Consider the following 20,323-nt stretch of genomic DNA (forward strand, 5'->3'; position numbering starts at 1 on the left):
ATTATCCCTATCCAAATCACCTCATAAAACCATAATTTAAATTCTACATAAGAGTACCATCAACCTTGACACAAAATAGACCTAACACCTTAAACTGCCACAGGTAAAGCAGGGGAACAACGGCAGCCAATGTCCTGCTTCTATAAAATATTGTCAATATACACTCACAAGGTCCCGAGTAAAGGGCCATGCCCCCACTGCAGAGAAAGGCAAACACCCCCACAGTCCCTACCAATCTATAGGGTAAAATTTCTTCCTGAATCCAAATAAAGCAATTAGTCTGACCATTAGAAGAGGGGCAAAACCCCTTAACCAGGAACCTCTAGCTTTGTTCCCAGCAGGAGCATTGTTACACCCCAGTTGAAGTCCCCAGCCTTAGCTACAGCCAACACCCAATGCCTCAGGGATGGCTTAAAAACACACTGATACATAGCAGAAAAGGGCTGGGGGACAGGGGCAACCAGCAAAGCCCAGAAGCTTGAGAAATACACATGGCAGAATACAGACATAGCTATGGCTAGATCATCCCTGACCAGTGGCCGTCCAGCCTCTTCTTGAAGAGCTCCAGTGATGGAAAGTCCACAGCTTCCCTGGGCAGTCTATTCCAGTACCTCATTGTGGTATCTCTAGTGGGTGTGGTGAGTATCACACCGTCCCTCTTTACCGGAGCGCCCCCCTCAACTCTCCTGCCATGACTTGTTGTTACTGGGTGAAAGGAAGTGGTTTTACAGTGGTGTTTTTCTATTCTCAGGTGACCTGGTGACTGAGATATTCACGTTCGTGCCGCAATGTTCCTGAGGGCTCCGCCTCCCCTACACCCTGTCCACTTGCCTGTACACTACTAATTTCTAGGTTAGAAATTAGGGAAAACTCTCACTAGGAAGGTAGTAAAGACCTGTTCCAGGTTATGCGTGGAGTTGTAGCATCTCCATTCTTAGAGGTTTTTAAGACCTGGGGAGACAAAACCTTGACTGGCATGATATAGTTGGAGATGGTCCTGCTTTGAGCTGGGGACTGGACTAGATGACCTCTTGAAGTCCCTTCCCTAATTTTCTATGACTATATGATTTAAACATTGAAACAAGCTAAGTTTACTTTAGACATAAAAGATTTGCTGAATATTACCTCGTTTTGCAGTCTTGCATGTCAAATAACTACTTTCCATTTTTCTTCAATATATTATAGAGCCTTGAATATAACCAACTATGCTGTGCAGAACAGCAGTTCAGTATACCACAGTTTCTTTAAACACAGGTTTGGCTATTAGTTTGAAACCACAGGCCTTTTCATCGTGTAAATATGACAATTAATATTATTTTTCTCCAAACAGAAATTTACTGTCAAAATGTTTTTTTCTAACGGGAAGCCTGTACTATGCATTAGAGACCAAAGATCACCCTCTTCAAATATATAACACAGAATTATAGTTAGAGGTGGTTGTAGTGTATATTATTAAGACTATTTTGTTCTTATAAGACCTGGGAGTTGCAGGGGGATGACAAGAAGCCAGTGGCTGATGAAAGGAATTGAGATCAGGCAAAAAAATAGAAAGTAGTGGTAGAGAGACTAGAACTGCCCAGATAAGACTAGAGACCACTGAACCAAAGGTAAAAAGATTTTGATAGGGAAGAGACAGATCTGGTGAGAAGCCAGGTGCAGAGAAAGAACTGGGACTGGCTGGACAAAAAGACTGGAAAGGGGAGCCATAGTGTGAGAATGGGGAAAGGAGAAAGGATGGGGCTGAGGTTACAGTGGAATTGGACATGGAGCCTGGGACACAGAGTGAGTTGAGGTATGGAATGTGAATGAGGTATGACTGCACACCAGTCAGGGAGGACAGAGACAAACTGAAAGAAATAAGGCTGACACTAGCTTGGTAAGAAGCAAAATAAAAGAAAGAAAGGATTAGGGAAGCAGCAACACAGGGAAGTGGGGACTAGAACTGTGTGGGAAAACAGATTCAGATTGGGATGAGAAGCCTTAAAAATGAACACTGAGACTGGGTACATAAGGAGAGGGCAACTAGGAAGAGTAACTGCATAGGGAGAACAGATAGGACAAGATTAAAGATAGCCTGGAGGAGAAAGGGAAGAAGGGGAGGCACTTGGAGCCCAGGGGGTAGCTAGTATGGGGGTCCAGGAAAGGTGGTCCTTCCTCAAGGAGGCTATCCTTGGGGTGCAGCAGGACACAATTCCTGGGCGCAGGAAGGCGGGAAAAGGGTCCAAGAAACCTCCATGGCTGAGCGCAGATATCCAGGCTGGCCTGAGGGCAAAGAAAAAAGCATACTGGTGGTGGAAGCAGGGGGCAGGAACAAAGGAGGACTACACCTCCCTGACCCGAGCTTGTAGGGATTTGGTGAGGAAGGCTAAAGCAGCACTGGAGCTTAGATTAGCTTCTGGGATTAAGGATAACAAAAAGTCCTTTTTCAAGTATATAGGTAGCAAGAAGAAGTCTCGGGGTAACATTGGACCCCTACGAGGCAGGGCAGGGCAGTTGGTGACGGACACGCGAGAGAAGGCAGAACTCTTCAACAAGTTCTTTGCCTCTGTGTTCCTGTCTGCTGACAATGGGGTGCTCTCAGGTGACAGCGTAGAGAGGCCCAGGAAGGATGCGAGTGCCGCGACTGTTAGTTCAGACCTAGTTAAGGACTACCTGGAGGGCTTAGACGTGTCCAAGTCAGCAGGCCTGGATGACCTTCATCCGCAGGTGCTGAGGGAATTGGCTGGTGTCATTGCGGAGCCTTTGGCACAGCTGTTCGAGGACTACTGTAGTAGATGGTGGGGGTCTACTACAGACCCCCCAACCAAGGGGAGGAGCTGGACCAGGAATTTTTGGGCCAGCTTGCAGTGGCGGTTAAGGCAAAGGATGTAGTGTCATGGGTGATTTTAATTACCCGGACATCTGCTGGGAGGAACAGTCAGCCAGGACGGACCGTTCCAGGAGGTTCCTAGCTGAGATACAGGACATCCACTTAATCCAGGAGGTGCATGGTCCCACCAGAGGAAACGCCCTGTTGGACCTGGTCCTGGCCACAGGCGATGACCTGGTAAGGGGCCTCCAGGTTCCTGACCACCTGGGTGATAGCGATCATTGTTTGCTGGAATTCACGATCCAGCGCAGGATGTCAAGGGCCTGCAGCAAGAAGGTAGCCCTAGACTTTAGGAGGGCCAACTTCAACAAGTTGAGGAGACTAGTGGGTGAGGTGCTGGGGTCCTTGAGGGCAGGGGAACTCAGTGTTCAGGACAAGTGGTTGTTCCTTAAGGAAACGATACTCAGGGCCCAAGGGGAGTCCATCCCAACAAGAAGCAAGGGAGGCAAGAGTGCCCGAAAGCCCCCCTGGCTTACCAAGGTCATCCGGGAATGCCTGCTTACCAAAAAGGTGGCATACACCCAGTGGAAGGGGGGTGCTATCTCCAAAGAGGAGTATAACTCCTGTGCTCGGGCCTTTAGGGGGGCTGTCAGGAAAGCTAAGGCGGACATAGAGCTAGGACTACCGTCCAAGATCAAGGATAATAAAATGTCCTTTTTCAAATATATAGGGAGGATGAAGAATGCACCAGGAAATGTGGGCCCCTTCAAAGTACGCTAGGCAATCTGGTGGTTGCGCCAGAGGAGAAAGCGGAACTCTTTAACCAATTCTTCACCTCCGTTTTCTTGTGCAGGGACCAAGGACTTCCCTGCTGTGATGCAAGATGGACTCGAAGGGAACGCCTCCAGACCTCAGGCTGGGGAGGACCGGGTTAGAGAGCTTCTGGAGGGGCTGGACGTGTTCAAGTCAGCGGGTCCAGATGATCTCCACCCCAGGGTGTTGAGGGAGCTAACAGGGGTTATCGCAGGGCCCTTGGCATGGCTTTACGAGTGCTTGTGGTGCTCGGGCCAGGTGCCATATGATTGGAAGATAGCTAACGTTGTCCCCATCTTCAAAAAAGGGAGAAGGGAGGACCCGGGCAACTATAGGCCCATCAGTCTTACCTCTATCCTTGGGAAACTCTTTGAGAACATCCTCAAGGAGCACATCTGTGATGGGCCAGCTTCAAGGATGATGCTCAAGGGCAACCAGCACAGTTTCATTAGGGGCAGGTCATGTCAGACCAACCTGATTGCCTTTTATGATCAGGTCACAAAGGCAATGGATGCAGGTGTCGCCATGGACGTAGTCTTTCTAGACTTCAGTAAGTCCTTTGACACCGTCTCCCACCCCATCCTCATTAAAAAACTAGGCAACTGTGGCATTGATGACTACACAGTCAGATGGATTGCAGATTGGCTCAAGGGTCATACTCAGAGGGTGGTGGTGGACGGGTCATATTCAGCCTGGAGGGAAGCGGGCAGCGGAGTCCCCCAGGGCTCGGTCCTGGGGCCTGCGCTGTTCAATTTCTTCATCAGCAATTTGGATGATGGGGTGAATTGCAAGCTGTTTAAATTCACGGATGATACCAAAATTTGGGGTGAGGTGAGCACGCTAGTAGGGAAGGAAAGATTGCAGCAGGATCTGGATAGGTTACAGGAGTGGGCTGACATAAACAGGATGCATTTCAATACTGACAAGCACAGGGTGCTGCACTTAGGCAGTAGAAACCAGCAGCACACTTATAGAATGGGAAACTCCCTTCTTGAGAGCACGGAGGCAGAAAGGGATATTGGAGTCATTATTGACTCCGAGATGAACATGGGCCGATAATGTGAGGTCACGGTTGGCAGGGTTAACCGGACCTTGTTGTGCATCCACAGGTGCATCTCAAGTAGAGCCAGGGAGGTGATCCTCCTCCTCTATGCGAGGCTGGTCAGGCCAGAGCTGGAGTACCGTGTCCAGTTCTGTGCGCCCCATTTCAGGAGGGATGTGGACAACATTGAAAGGGTCCAGAGGAGGGCCACCCGCATAATCCGGGGACTACAGGGCAGACCTTACATTGAAAGACTGCAGGACCTAAACCTGTTCAGCCTTCACAAGAGAAGGCTGAGGGGGGACCAGAAGTGTTTAGGGGAGACACTGTTTCCCCTAGCCCCCCCTGGCATGACAAGGAACAATGGACACAAATTATTAGAGAGTAGGTTTAGATTAGACATCCGCAAGAACTACTTCACAGTTAGGGCAGCTAGGTGCTGGAACCAACTTCCTAGGGAAGTGGTGCTGGCTCCTACCCTGGGGATCTTTAAGAAGAGGCTTAATGACTACCTGGCTGGACTCATTTGAGTCCAGTCTTTTCTCCCGCCCAGGTGGGGGGTTGGACTTGAAGATCTACAAGGTCCCTTCCGACCCGACTTCTATGATTCTATGACTCCTGGTGCTTGGGCCAAGTCCTTGAGGACTGGAAAAGGGCCAATGTGGTCCCTGTTTTCAAGAAGGGGAAGAAGGAAGAGCCTGGCAACTACAGACCAGTCAGCCTCACTTCTATCCTGGGGAAGGTCTTTGATAAAATTATCAAGGGCCACATTTGTGAGAGCCCTGCAGGGGAAGTGATGTTGAGGGGTAACCAGCATGGGTTCATGCAAGGCTGATCCTGCCTGACTAACCTGGTCTCTTTCTATGATCAGGTAACAAAGAGCTTAGATGTGAAGGAGGAAGTCGATGTCATCTTGTTGGACTTCCAGAAGGCCTTCAACACAGTGTTCTACCCAATTCTGGTGGGCAAGCTGAGGGACTGTGGCATCGACGAATGCACAGTCACGTGGGTGGCAAACTGGCTCCAGGGGCGAACCCAGAGGGTGCTGGTGGACAGGTCGATGTTGTCCTGGGAGGGTGTGGGCAGCGGAGTCCCCCAGGGCTTGGTGCTTGGGCGGTGCTGTTCAAAATCTTCATTAGCAACCTGGACGAGGGTGTGGAAAGCACCCTGTTCAAGTTCACTGATGACATCAAACTCTGGGGTAAAGTGAATACACTGGCAGGCAGGGAACGCATCCAGGCAGACCTGGATAGGTTAGAGAAGTGGGCGGATCTGAACAGGATGCGGTTCAACAAGGACAAGTACAGGGTGCTGCACTTGAGGAGAGGGAACCAGCATTATGGTTATAGGTTAGGGGCTGACCCTCTCAACAGCACAGAGGCAGAGAGGGATCTTGGAGTCAGGATTGACTCCAGGATGAATATGAGTCGCCAATGCAGCAAAGCAATAGGCAGAGCCAGCTGCACCCTGTCATACATCAACAGGGGCATCACGAACAGGTCCAGAGAGGTTTTGCTCCCCCTCTATGCGGTGCTGGTCAGGCCGTAGCTGGAGTATTGTGTTCAGTTCTGGGTGTCGCACTTCAAGAAGGACGTGGAGAACCTGGAGAGGGTCCAGAAGAAGGCCTCTCATATGGTTGAGGGCCTCCGTGGCCAGCCCAATGAGGAGAGGCTGAGGGACCTGAATCGCTTCAGTCTCTGCAAGAGGAGACTGAGGGGGGATCTTGTGCCTGCCTACAACTTTAACAAGGGCCAGCAGCAGGGACTCAGGGAAAGTCTGTTCACCAGGGCCCCCCTTGGAGTCACCAGGAACAATGGCCACAAGCTGAGGGAGGATAGGTTTAGGTTAGATATTAGGAAGAACTACTTCACGGTAAGGGTGACCAGAGCCTGGAATAGGATCCCCAGAGAGGTGGTGCTCTCACCTTCCCTGGAGATCTTCAAGAGGAGAATGGATAGGCACCTGGCTGGGGTCTTATGACCCCTGCCACTCCCAGTGCTCCTTCCTGCCCATGGCAGGGGGTCTGACTAGATGATCTGTCTAGGTCCCTTCCGACTCACTGATTCTATGATTCTATGATTCTAAGGGGTAAAACTTTGTGAAAAATGGGCAGGAGGGCAGAACTGGTGCTTCTTAGACCACTTTCCTCTCCAGCACATTAAATAGAATCCAGGATTCCAGAGTCTTGTCATTCCTCTGCTATCAGCAAATAGTTGTGAAAGTCCCAAACTCTTTTATTTCTGGCCTGCCTAGATGACAGTCTTCTACTGCTACCAATTATTTCATTAGATCAAGGGGCAAAGGACTCTGTGGTGGGTCTGAAAACCCATCTGAATACACACACACACACACACACACACAGATGCAATCATTAAGTTACACAATCACAGAATATTTGTTTCGTAGGCCCCTCACCTCTAGTGCACAATATTGATGGTGCTAAGTTAATGAGCAGCTGTGGAATATTTTGCTTTATCCTCATTGTTTAATGTGCAGACTTAGGCCCTATTTACTGCACACTATTTAAATGCACCCTGAACAGAGTGTTCACTTCATTATAATAGCATCTGATTGCCTTACAAAAAAAAATATAACATTTTTTTCCATTGATGTGTTGGAGAGGAATGTGCTCTAAGAAGCACCAGATCGCCCCTCCTGCCCAACTGAGATGAGGGGATGTTATGGACATTTTTACAAATATGGATCTGAGGCACCAAAAATGGATCTGCTAATTTGGGGTGTGCACGTTCGCTGCATCACTCATCATACTGGAGAACATCTGTCCAAACTTCCTTGGATATTTTCTTTAAGAAAGCAGACAAGACTCCAGAAAAACCTGCAGTGAAGACTCCTGAGAAGACTCCAGCCAAGAACCCTATAAAAAGTCCAACCAAGAGCTGTTCAAAAAGTCCAGCAAAGTCACTTCAAAGAAGTCCTTCCAAATCAATATGATTGCTTTTTACAGTATAAATATATTAATGTAGTTATATTACTCATCTACAATTGATCAAGTACAAAATTCTGGCGTATTTTTGGTGAAAATAGGGTATTGGGCCTTGGTTCAGGAACCAATCCCCTATTTATAACATTGTTTTTTATGAGAAAATTGGTTCCGAGTTACAATGTTTTGACTTAAGATGCAGTTTTCAGGAACCAATTGTCTCGTAAATCTGAGGACTTCCTGTACAGAATTAGCGAGTTTCACACCCCTGAAAACTCTGGTGCAAGCGATTTTCCTGAGAACTTTTTTATGTAGAACTTTTTAGCAGACAGAAAGAGAGAATTCAATTCTTCAGGTCAGCATTCAACAGCTTTAACCATCAAACCACCCTTTCTCTTCCCAAAACTCCCTGCCTCAATCACTGCATGCATGCCAACTTCTGCAACAAACGTAGTAGCAGCACTACAAAACAGTGCACAGTTCTGATTTATTCCCTGATCTGGTCCATGCTGTGCAGCAAATGAAGCAGTGATCAGTGCACAAAACATTCTGCAATATGTAATTATAACACATATGCACAAACGGGCTCAATTAATTTTAAAATTTAACTGTTGGATGCTTGCCTTTGCAACCTGAATTATATTCTTGTAGTGTCAGTTGTGTGTATAATAAACAATATATATAATATATGTAATCATTTTTATTTTACTGAATGATGAATAGTAAAGTAAGGTCTATAAACCGTGAAAAACTTGTGTAAACCACCACCTTCTCTTTTAGGAAACACAGTAACAAAGCCTATCAGTTATTGATAAATAGGTGCTGTTTATTTAAAATGCATAATTAAAAATGAACATAGATCCAAGTGAAATATTTATAAATGAAACAATTTTATCTTCCTCCTCTTCCTCTGTCATATTGTATCTACAATGTATGCTAGCTTTACAACCCCTCCCCCATTTCCCCAATTTTCTTGCACTTCACATACTTCCAAATAAGACCAGCATCTTATTTTGGGGAAAGCAGAATGAAGGAAAAAATTATTTTTCCGGAGTTATGGCTGCATACAGCTGGGACAGAGTCTCATTTTCAGCTCACTTACACTCTTTTTCCTGCTTAGGCAAAAACTATAGTTTAACTTTTTCACAGCTGAACTGTCAGTAACCCTTGGCTGCTCTGCCAGAAGCTTAAACTGTGGCTGCTGCTGACTCAATGGACAGATCGAGGATTTTGAAAAGAGTTAAAAACAGCCTGCAGGACTGTGAAATAGGAGAAGAGAAACAAGGAGTGGTTAAATTACAAATGTTTCAGCAAACTTGATTAGTGGAAAATTAAGACCATTAAAAAGGAGAATGGGTTGTTAACACATGTTGAGTGAAGAGCAATTAGTAGGAATCAAGTAGCTTCCAACAAGCCATGTAGCTAATCAACTCCCTCAGTACTGCCTAAATAGAAATGCCACTGCTTGTACTCTGAGAAGAAAAGTAGCTTCCCCACTGAAGATACGCAACCCAATTTTGGAAAGCTAATTTTAGGGAGAAAAGGGTATGTAATATTCAAATAAATATTTCATAGATTTCGTAGACATTTGGGCTGGAAGGGATCCCGGAAGATCATTGAGTCCTGCCCTCCACCCCAGGGGCAGAAAGCCAGCAGGGATAATAGGGTTCCCAGCAAGATAAGCATCCAAATGTGTTTTGAAGGCGTACAAAGTGGGTGCTTGAACCGCCTCAGGTGGTAGTCTGTTCCAAACCTTGAGGGCTCGGACAGTGAAGAAGTTCTTTCTTATGTCCAGCCCGAATCGGTCACAGTGGAGTTTGTGACCATTCGATCTTGTCATCCCTTGGGGCAGTCTGGTGAACAAACGTTCCCCCAGATCCTGATGAGCACCCCTGATAAACTTATAGGTGCCCACCAGAGTACCCCTGAACCTGCACTTTTCCAGGTTGAACAGTTCCATTGCTTTCAGCCTCTCATCATAAGGTCTGTTTTCCTGACCTCTGATCATGTGCGTGGCTCACCTTTGCACCCTCTCAAGCTTCTCCACATTCTTTTTGAATTGTGGAGCCCAAACCTGGACACAGAACTCCAGCTGCGGCCTATATACTGTCTATAGACAGTTGTAAGATCAACTGTAATGACAGTATAAAATTTCTCTCACCAAATATTCAGCATGTATCCTTCCTGACCTGAATGAACTAGCTTCCAGAGGTGAAAGAACAGTTCATATTTGAGTCTGTTCAGGTCTTGGCTTGTCAGCTGAGATTTGTACTGGTTATAATGGCAAGTGTAGTAGTTACTGTAGTTATGTGGATGTGCTATGGAGATGAGCTAAGCTTTCTCAAAAGCAAGACCATTCTCTACAGAACTCTTTATACATGTGAAAAAATACATTAATACAAGTATAACTTTCACTTGCATAACTTTGATGTGACTTTAAGGTTCCCCCCTACCCATGTAGGTAAAGGCATAATTGGTTTTAATGCGCAATCCCTATAAATTGTGCCTCCTGCCATGCCACATGTGCATGAAGAAGGTAGAATTGTGAGAGTGATCATTAGATCTCATCTCACCTTATTGTTGGTGCAGGGGGAGCCCGATTGCAGGCTCACCTGCACTGGCAGGAAGCCTCAAAGACACCTCACACACCCCAGTGGCTGGGAGATGCAGCTGCTGCAATCTTCTAGTTCTAGGGGTACATGAAACCCCAAGGCTGGGATCTCCCAGTTTTGGGGGTGCATGAAAACCTCAGGTCTGGAAGATCACTGTAGACCCAGTGTCTGCATTTGCACAATACCTGCTGGGGCTGAGAGTCTCCTTAGCTGTGGGACTCCTAGGCCCAGCTTGGCATTCTGCACCTCTGCAGCTGGGAGCCCCATCAGCCGACTGAGTTTCCAGCCACAGGGAACACTCTACTACACGTGCAAATTAAAACTCAATAATAACCAGCTATAAAGATAGTACACATTTTTGAAGTCCAATTTTATAGGTGGCTGGAGATTTTTATGGCATGATAGGTACTTTGCACATGTAGCTGGTCTTAAGGTAACTGCACCATTAATTGCATGATACCTGTAACATGTAGAGGGGTCCTTAAACTCTCACTAATACTGCACTTTAAAAATCAAACCTTTTAATTCCAAAACACTTAATTTGTATGATAAAATAAGAGAAGGAATCTGCCAACCAAACAATAAACCTTTTTGGAAACCCTTGTCTGTTCAATCCCAAGAGAAGACCTACACTGGATTCAACTTCTGAGACAAAAAACTTCGCCAGAAAAATCTTCTGCTCGGAAGAAAAATTCATATCAGAGAAAAATTCTTAAGGAACGTGTTTCTTTTGAACTTCCAAAAGGAGCCTTCTAGTAAGTTAATGCAGAATGCACCGAAACAGGTCCATGTGCACTGAAACAGGTACTTGTTCCTTTGGTTTAACGAGATCATAGATGCACAAGTGGATCCATCTGCTCTCAATCCCTTTAACTACTCAGGGGCTCTCTGCCACAGCAGACAATCATCCACTAACATAATCCACTAGCTCACCTTGCAAACCAGTTTACAATGATAAGATAATGAAGACTGCAGCTCTGTCATTCTGGGTACAGAGTACAACCTAGACTGGGCTGCAGTGGGCTGGCTGCCAGTCTGCAGCATGGTTGGCTGCTGGACTGGAAGTGGCCGCAGATTGGCAAACCACAGTCCCCCAGAGCCCAGCACAGAGACCACAGTTCCTTCTGCAGGGTCTGTGGCAGTGCAGGGTTTGCCCCCCCTGGTTGGGGGGTGGGGGTATCCTTACCTGTCTTCTAGCTGGATATTATGACTGCAGTCAGCTGTGACTGCTGGGCCACAGTTTGCCAGGCCACAGCATAAAATCCTTGAGAACCCCCGACTTACAAGTTACAGCAGGAGTCAATAACCTAGAGGTGAATGCTCCATGTTATACTACCATTCTTGTCAGCCATTCACTTGACATGTTTCAAGTATCAATATTGTTCTCTAATTCACTGTTCTCTGTAATAAAAATAAGATCTGAAACAGGCAGGAATACAGAAATGATGGACCTCTTTTTCTAATCATATCAATGCATTTAACAGTGTAAGTCTTCAGTTACACATATTTTTCATCTTACCTTCACCACTCCATTTTCATGCATTGTGATGCAGTTATTGGGATCCTCTGAAAGTTGGTACAAGGCCTGAGCAGTAGCTCGATGAACTGCTGTGTCATCTGATTTCAAGTAATGTACTAAAGGGGCCACAGCTTTGGTCTCTCCAAAGGCAATTCTGTTGCTTCCCCACATACAACAGTGAGAAATAGCTTCTGCTAAATGACGTCTTAATTTGTCATTGTTCTGAGCAAAGAAAAAAAATGTTAAATTATTTTCTTAAAGATATAGATTCCATATTTTTGGGCATTTGAAGGGCAGTCATACTGTCATTGTAATGGAATCACAAAGCTGGAGGAAACTGAAAATACAATACTTAATTTGAAGATGCATTTCTGTAAATGTGATAATCAATATAACAACTTTTTTTCACTTTGCCCTCATATACACACTGTGACAGGACTGGGCCACAGGGGTGGCCGCAACAACCCCTGGTGGCCGTGTGGCTCCTGGCTGGCTCAGACTCTAATGTAGCCCTTCCTTGATTGCTCACTCTGCTCACCATGCGTAATTGTTAATTAAGACTCTGTAAGGGAAGCTACCTATGAGCTTTAGAGTGAGCCTGAATCTGTGTAAATCACCACCAGAACCACTCCCTGGATCTCCCCTACTCCCAGTTTAGCCCTCAAGCTTAATAGGCCCTCTCAGCCTGTAGCCTTAAGGGCTCATTGCATGGCTCCATTCTCCCCTACATCATGCCCCACACCTTGTGGGTGTTACTGTACTGTCATTAACTCTGTAGAGGTCTTGGCTTTATTGGCCTCTTCCTCCTATGCTCTCACTGGGCCCTTTAGCCCAGGCCCACAGTAAAGGATTTGGCCTCTAGTCTCCAGCCTCCCTCCCTGTGATTCCCTATCCGTCTCTGGCTGTGGCCCCTCCTGGGCCCCGACCTGCTCCCAGGCCAGTAGAATCTCCAGGCTGCCCAGCTCTGGCAGTCCCAGTCTACAGTCTCCCTTAGACCTTTAGCCCCTCCTGGGCTCTGGCCCCACTCTCAGACCAGTTGGGAACTCCAGACTCCCTGGCCAAGCTTGCCCTCCTTGGACTCAGTCTTTGCCAGTGACCTACTCCCCCACCAGACCTTTGGTCCCTCTTGGGCTCTGGCTCCACTCCTGGGCCAGTTGGGATCTCCAAGCTCCCTGGTCCTGGCACTCTCTATCTAAAGCCCCTTGTGACAGGGGGCACACTCAGGCCCCCATCTCATGCAGGCCCGCCCACCTGTCTCCATGAGGCAGTCTGCCCAGTCTCTCCTGCCACAACTTTGCTGTTCCATAAACTGTTGGTATATTGCAGGAGACTGCCCATTACTGCCCTGAATTAGGGGGTGCTATCTGCAGCTCCAAACCTCCCCTACACCATAACCCATATCTTGCAGATGGCATCCAGATTAGTATTGCTCCTCAGTCTGAGTCTGGAGCAAACCCAGTCCAAAGATGGGCTCTACTCACCCATATATTCATACCACCTCCCCTCTCACAGGAAGCCTCTTACACTCTGCCCCACTCTCAGCTGGGGCCTCTGGCATACCGCCCATTACTGGGCCACACTCCACTACACTTGCTTCTCCTTGAATGGCCCCTCTTGGGTCATCAGGCTTTGCTACTCACATACTGGCCTTGCCACACAGTCCTTTGGCTCCCACGAGTTCCCCTACTCTACATAGTCCAGCGTTGTGCCAAACCCTGGGCTAATTCTGCTCCAAGCTCCCCACTGGGCAACTCTACACTACGCCCCACCCTGGGGTCTCCGTCTCAAGCTTGCAACCAACTTCTCACGGGGCTGGCCCTTGCACTGGCCTTCAGGCTTACTCCCACTTGGCCCTATTCAGTGCGCTCCTGGGACCTGGGACTGCCCTTCAGACCTACTTGCACTTCAGCCCTACTCAGCCCCCTCATACACACAGCCCTTCAGACCTACTCCAAATTCAGCCCTACTCTGTGTGGGGCCTCTCAACGTTCTACACACTACCTCCTCTGGGGTCTCTGGGATCTGCATCCCTGCTGGGCATCTACATGTGGTCACACCTGGCCCCTCACTACTCCCCCAGCTCTCAGAATTATCAACAGATGGTGGGGGCTGGGGTTAAGGTGCCCCTACCTGCCTTTCACCTCGGAGGTAACTGGGATGGCATTTCCTGGGGGCTCCCATGCCACTAGGAGCCCCAGCAGGCCACCCTTCCCTGGCAGGGTGCAGTTTTAGGTCATGCTCAGGACCAAGAGCCTCCTGCTCTCACTGCTAGATATCCCATGCGGCTCAGCCAGGCAATATTTCTGCCTAGGCTGGCAGCAGCAAACCGCAGCCTTTATATACTTAGTGTTCCCAAAATGGCTGCCCTCATCAGGCACCTGGTAGCTGCCTGCCTCTGCCCTTAAAGTGGTAGGCACCTAAAGGTGCACTACCACACCCCTCCTGGGATACTGGCTGAGTAGGCTGTGAGCCTGCCCCAGCAGGGATAAAGGCTAAACTGAAGATTTGACTTCTAAACAAAACACCTCTGCCCTCTGGCAGACACCCAAACTCTCTCTGGGTTTAACATACCAGCACAAACAAGCCTTCCTCTCTGTCCCAGGCATCTATCTCCTGTTTCCAGGCCTGCAGAGTCACTTACCCAGTTTCACTGTCACTTCAGGAGCCCTGCTGCCTTGTTGCTCTGCTGCCAGGAGCCTTTTCATAGCTCTCAGAGCTAGGCTGCCTGGACAGCAGAGGCCTTGGGCTTATATAGCTCCAGCCCCGCCCTCTGCTGGTCTGGTGACTCTCCAGTCAACCCACTTGCAAGCTGCTTCTTAAGCTGCTTGCTCTTGTAAAGGGAAGGGGAACCAGCCGCCCTGTCACACATACCTTTACTCTTGTGTTAATGACAAGGAAAGAAAGTACTACAACCCAATTTACCAAAAGTCTTACAGGCATCCAGTGAAGTTGGTAGCTACTTAGTATTCTGTGCTTAAAAGATACTGTGTATTTTTAAAGATTCAGGTGTTCATCTATGCTGTCTGGAAATTTGGCGATATTAGTATTAAAATCATCAGGTGCTGGCATAATGTGTTGTGTGGTGTCACAAGTGAGATCCTGAAAAGAACTTCTATACGCCATTAAAATGTATGGATCGCTCTTTACCCGACATTCCTCCCACAGGGCAGCTACAACTCAAAAAAGCAGCATTATCTTCTCTTTTTAATACTTTGCAAGATTATACTAAAATGGAGCCCAGTCTCCAAAGCTACAGCACTCCCATCCATAGAACAGTTTAACACCAAATTCTATACTGCCTATTACTTGTCTAGAAGGCATTTACATAGCTTTCAGTCATTTTGTTGATGCACTGTCAGCAGTGGGTCCTGAGAAGCATGGGCTTGAGCATGTCTTGCCCACCCGAGTCCACTGAGGTACTCCTGAGCTATACACTCACTTGTGAGGATGTTCCAGACTCAACCCCTGTGCCTTCCCTAGAGACCACAGAGAACCTGGGGCTGGGTACTGGGGACAAATCAGGAGTCGCCAGAATGAACAATACAAAAAGATGTGACTTACCGTGTTTGCTAATCTGGACAACAGAGGGACGACACCATGATCTGTTATAACAGCTAAATTCTCTTCATCTTTGGCTATGTTGGTAATAGCAGCACACACGCTTGCTAAAACTTCTTTATGTTCTGATTTTAATAAATTGACTATCAGTTCCAAGCCACCAACAAAGGACCGAACCATTTCCCCAGCATCCTATGTACAAATCGAAAGAACTGATTTTTAAAATGAGTAAACTTCATTTGACTCACAAATAAAAATATAAACATGAATATTATGTCAGAAATTCTGTCTGAGGAGGATGATTTTAGTAAGAGACGTGGTGAGAGAAAGAGCTAATTTAAAACCCATATTGGTTGCCATATTGAGCATAAACTATTTACAGGTAGCCAAGAACTCCTTTTGCCTTTCACATTAGATTTGATAGCTCCTGACAAAGGGCCTTCTTATCTGCTCAGACCAGTATAAATGAGCATTGAGAAATATTAGTGACATCATCTTAAAGAAGGTTACACCAATCATATCACTGAGTATCACGCACAGTAATATTGCTCTTTGGAGCAACATATTGGATGCCCTACACAGGATCTGGGTGATGAGCAAACAAGCTGTAACATAAATAAAATAAGCTGAAGGATATACCAACAAGATTTTGTAAAAATATAATGGGAAAATACTATTTTGTTTATTGATCAATGCAACTTTCCAGACAAATGTTATATATTAATGTGTAAAACAGAGGGGGAAAAAGAAGTTTTGGCACAGATAAATGGAACTAACGGATATGAAATTCAGTCTGTTGCCTTAGGCAAAAAGGAACGGCTCATTATGCGATATAGTGCCTTGCAGCATGTAGTACTTTATGTCCTCTTAAAAGCAGATATAATGTAAATCTAACAACCTTGCTTGAAAGCAAGCTCTTAAATGGCAGAATTATATAATCATTGACCGATGTTATACACCAGAGCTGCATTGCACTTCTCAGTAAATATAAAATAAATATATCCATAATTTATCTGGTATGATGTTCCCCATATAATGTGTGTCCATTTCAAACAACCTATTTTTTAGCTTAGCTAATAATTTATGGTTAGAAACAATATCAGGAAAAGAGAGTATCTGCTTGCTTGTTATTCAAAGCTGTGAAAAGATTTGTAACTTGAGTTTATGAAACTGTTTCAGTGGGATAAAGGATAGGTAGACAGAGGATAAGAAGATAAGAATGCTCAGAACAGATGGGATCCTAAAATATAAAGCAACCTTTTTGGCATGAAAATTCTTCCTCTTCTTAAAATTACTGATCAAAGACAGCAGAAAGCTTACAGAGTAATATTTTTATCTGAAAAATCCCTGACTACAAATATTATGCTGCCCTTGGCAAAGCCGAGTGATCAGATGTAAGCTAGAGAAAGGAAGTAGGGGAAGGTTGAAACAGTTTTATAAAATGTTTCCTCTCAGTAGGTACCATGTAGGATGAGGTCTTCAAGATTTGGAAGGGGCTTCAGGCAGTCAGAGGGACAGAAAGGTGGAGAATGGCTCCCTGTACCTATTGAGAACATTGTTAAAAAAGATGACGCTGAACTTATTTGTATTACCTTTTACCTGGCTTTCCAACTGCCAACTCTGGTTCTATCCCTTTGAAGTGATGAATTCAACCTCCATGGAAATGTTTTTGGCTATATGGATAGCTCTTGTATCTCTAGGATTTTCCTTCATGGTTTTGAAAGCTGTTTCATGAAGAGGTGGAATAACTTGTCTCCAGCCCCACCAAATAATGAAATAATGTGTAGATTTCAGATTTCTACAGCTCATTTAGGCTTTTCCCCAGGTAACTATGCTCTACACATCAAATATATACTGTGGCAAGAGTATATATTCTGCCTTTTGCGAAGCAGTATTGTAAAACTAGACTGATGAATACTGTATAAACAATTTAGTAACAAATAAGTGATCTCAGACTCAGAAATCCATTGTGAAGTCAGCTAAATATAGGGACAGAACCTTCAACCGGTGATGAAAAGCAGAGGGGAAACTGCAAAACCACATGTAGGAAAGTTTCCCAAATGTGATTGTGGGTGTAGTCTGGTGGTCTGTGCAAGAAAACAAGGAAAGTAAAGAAGCAGGAAATCAGGAGAACAATGAGCAGAAAGATGGGAAGAATTGAGTGTTTGGAAGTCTGTTATGGCAAACTGTTCTTTACAAGACATTTTGAAAAGGTTCTTTTTCAAAGAGATTTAAACAAAAAACTTAATTTTTCTGTATCATATAAACAAAACCACTTACTTGCTTAGTATATTAAGGCTGAATTTGTTTATTGAATCCTATACTACTATATGCATATGCCATATTTACTTTTGGAAGTTTTCCTGTATTTGTATTAACAATGAGATAGAGGTTTTTACTACAGTATTAAGTATTTATTTTTACCAAAGTCTGAAACTATTTGTTTGTGATCTCTCTCCCCCTCAATTTTCAAGTAGCCTGGAGCAGTTATGTCTGCACATTACTCATATAGCACAACAAAATACAATTATATATAGTGCATCTTCAGAGACTTCCTTTGCACTCAGTTTTCTGCTTGGATTAGAAATAAAATATACAAACTTTTAAATTAATCAACAGGAGAGCTTTTTTAAAAGACAAACCCTTTGGGCTTGTCATCATCAAATGCTGGTGTATTAAGATTTAATATGTACTTCTATGCTAAAATCTTGCTGCAAAAAATGACATTTTCTAAACCTTGGTTCTGCAGTTAGTTTGCTAGTGGGGAATAATATGATTCTGACATTAAACATGGAGAGGAGAGTGTCAAATTTCAAGCCTAAGGCTAAACTACTAAACTTTATAAGATGTAATACACATTTATATACTATAAAATTCTAATGCATTAAGCAAACATAAATTCACTATGTTGACTTACTATTTTCTTTTTGATAACTTAATACAAATATAAACTTTTAGTATTCTGAAAAGCTTTGAAAGCATTTTAATATACAATTGTACTAAATACTTATTCCATCTTCTAGATACAAGAGAAAATGCATCAAGTGAGTTTACTACATTTAATTCAGAACTGACTCCACTACCTTTACTCATCTTGATAATATCTTATTGCGTGTATAGTTCTAAAGACACTATACTTTTAAACTAACTTGCTGCTCAATAGGTGTGTTTACATGAGATGTTTACTGCAGTAGACTAATTAGCTCCACAGTAAATGTCTCAATGTCCACATGTACAAGGCAATTTGACTGGAGTAAACTAATTAACTCCATGGTTTTTTACTCTGCAGCAGTTCATGGGTAGACTCTGATGGGGCTGGTTGGGACATGAGGGTGCTTCAGTGCGGGGACTGCCTACTGGCTAGCCCTGTACTGGACCACCCTTGTGTCCCAGCCAGTCCCTCTGTAGCATGTTGAGCTAGGGGGGAGCAGCTCCGGGCTAGCAGGTTGATCCCCAGAACCCCCTGCCACCTGGAGCTGCTCCAACATAACTCAACATGCAAAGATCCCATGTGCACAATCAAACTATCCACCTGGGAGCAATAAACTCTGGAGTTTACCACTTTGCATTAATTGCACATGTAGACATTCTCAGTGGGTGCATCTACATGTGCAATTAATGTGAAGTAATAAACCTCAGAGCAGTTTCAACTGGAGTAAACTAGTCCAGGGTGCAGCATCTATATGTGCACCCAGGACAGCAATTTGAGTTGGGGCAGGGGCAGAGCCAGGCTGGGCTGGCAGGGGGAATGCAGGGCGAAAGGAGGTCAGCCCTGGGCTCTGGGTGGCAGCACTGGGCAGTGGAGGGGATGACTGGGGCACAGGGTGCTGAAAGTGCGGAGCTGTATGGCTAGGTAGCAGACGAATGTCTGGCCCCCAGCTGGCTGGGTACAATTTATGCCCACAGTCAGCATCTACACATATTTAAATCACAGTAAATTGCCCCAGTATAAGGCAGTACTAACCCTGACTTGTGGGAGAGCAAAGCTGTCAGAATAGCAATACATTTATATTGTATTCTAAAACTGAACTGGAAGGGAGAGGCTTGCAATTATAAGCAAAAAATAAAAACAAATATCTGGACTCAAGAGCTGTCATATTTATAAAACACAGTACCTGTTGCCTTTTAACCAAACATTTGAGTTTTTCATCTTATTGACCCCCAGGAATGCCACATTATTCAAGTTTAAAAAATAATGCAAAATATGCTAACTAATTAACATATTTTCACACTTCCGGCTCACTGACAGAAACCAAAATGCAGAAATCCTTGGAAAAAGACTCAGACGGGGAAATTTTTTTTTAACTAAAACAGAAAATACCAAAAGTCTTGCATGCAAGATTATCTGGGTAGTTGCGATATCTTTTATTAGACCGAGTAGCTGGAAAAAGGTTATTTGCGAGCTTTTGGGCACAATCACCTTTCTTCAGGCATAGGGAGTCTCTGCTGTTCTGAGACTCCAAGGAATGAAGTCTCAGAACAGCAGAGATTTCCTATGCCTGAAGAAGGGCAATTGCACCCAAAAGCTTGCAAAGAACTTTCTTCCAACTACGCAGCTGGTCTAATAAAAAATATCACATCTACCCAAAGAACTTTCCTGCCTATGTCTTTAGACCAACACAGCTACAACCAAAAACTCAGCAAAAGTCTTGCAATATTTCTTAACTGATCTGCAGAAAAGATTTGAAAAATCATCTAACCTTGGGGTGCTTACCCCAAATGGACCTCTGGACCCTTTGAGTTTGGCCGTCACCATATTACATTCCTACTTTTTCGTGATTATTATCACTGAGGAAAAAAAGGTTCATCAGCCCTAAATTGAAACAAAGTACTTGCCCAGGCACTATTGCAAAAAGTTCTTCTGAAATCAAATTCCTCTTTTCTTCCTTCCAAAGACAAAACTGTTCTCCTTATTTGAAAGATTCAAAACTAAATGCAATACTGAAAAAACACATTGTGTTTATCTTTAGAATTTCTCCATTTTTCAGATAAAAGTTTCTCCACTAAAACTAAGTAGGATTTAATATTC

At 45.0% G+C, this 20,323-nt stretch overlaps 1 protein-coding gene across 2 annotated transcripts in view; it reads right to left on the reverse strand.

Annotated features, from left to right (window-relative positions):
- ODAD2 (outer dynein arm docking complex subunit 2) overlaps positions 1-20,323 on the reverse strand; it is a 192,396-nt gene that overhangs the window by 36,667 nt on the left and 135,406 nt on the right. For both annotated transcript variants that reach the window (XM_090047421.1, XM_090047422.1), the window contains 2 exons: positions 15,298-15,486; positions 11,737-11,958 (listed from right to left, as the gene is read on the reverse strand). In XM_090047421.1, coding sequence (XP_089903547.1) covers positions 11,737-11,958; positions 15,298-15,486 — 411 coding nt within the window. The remainder of the gene's footprint in view (positions 1-11,736; positions 11,959-15,297; positions 15,487-20,323) is intronic.

This window comes from Crocodylus siamensis, chromosome 5, assembly GCF_052110815.1.
Source record: "Crocodylus siamensis isolate JL-2025a chromosome 5, ASM5211081v1, whole genome shotgun sequence".
Lineage (NCBI taxonomy): Eukaryota > Metazoa > Chordata > Crocodylia > Crocodylidae > Crocodylus > Crocodylus siamensis.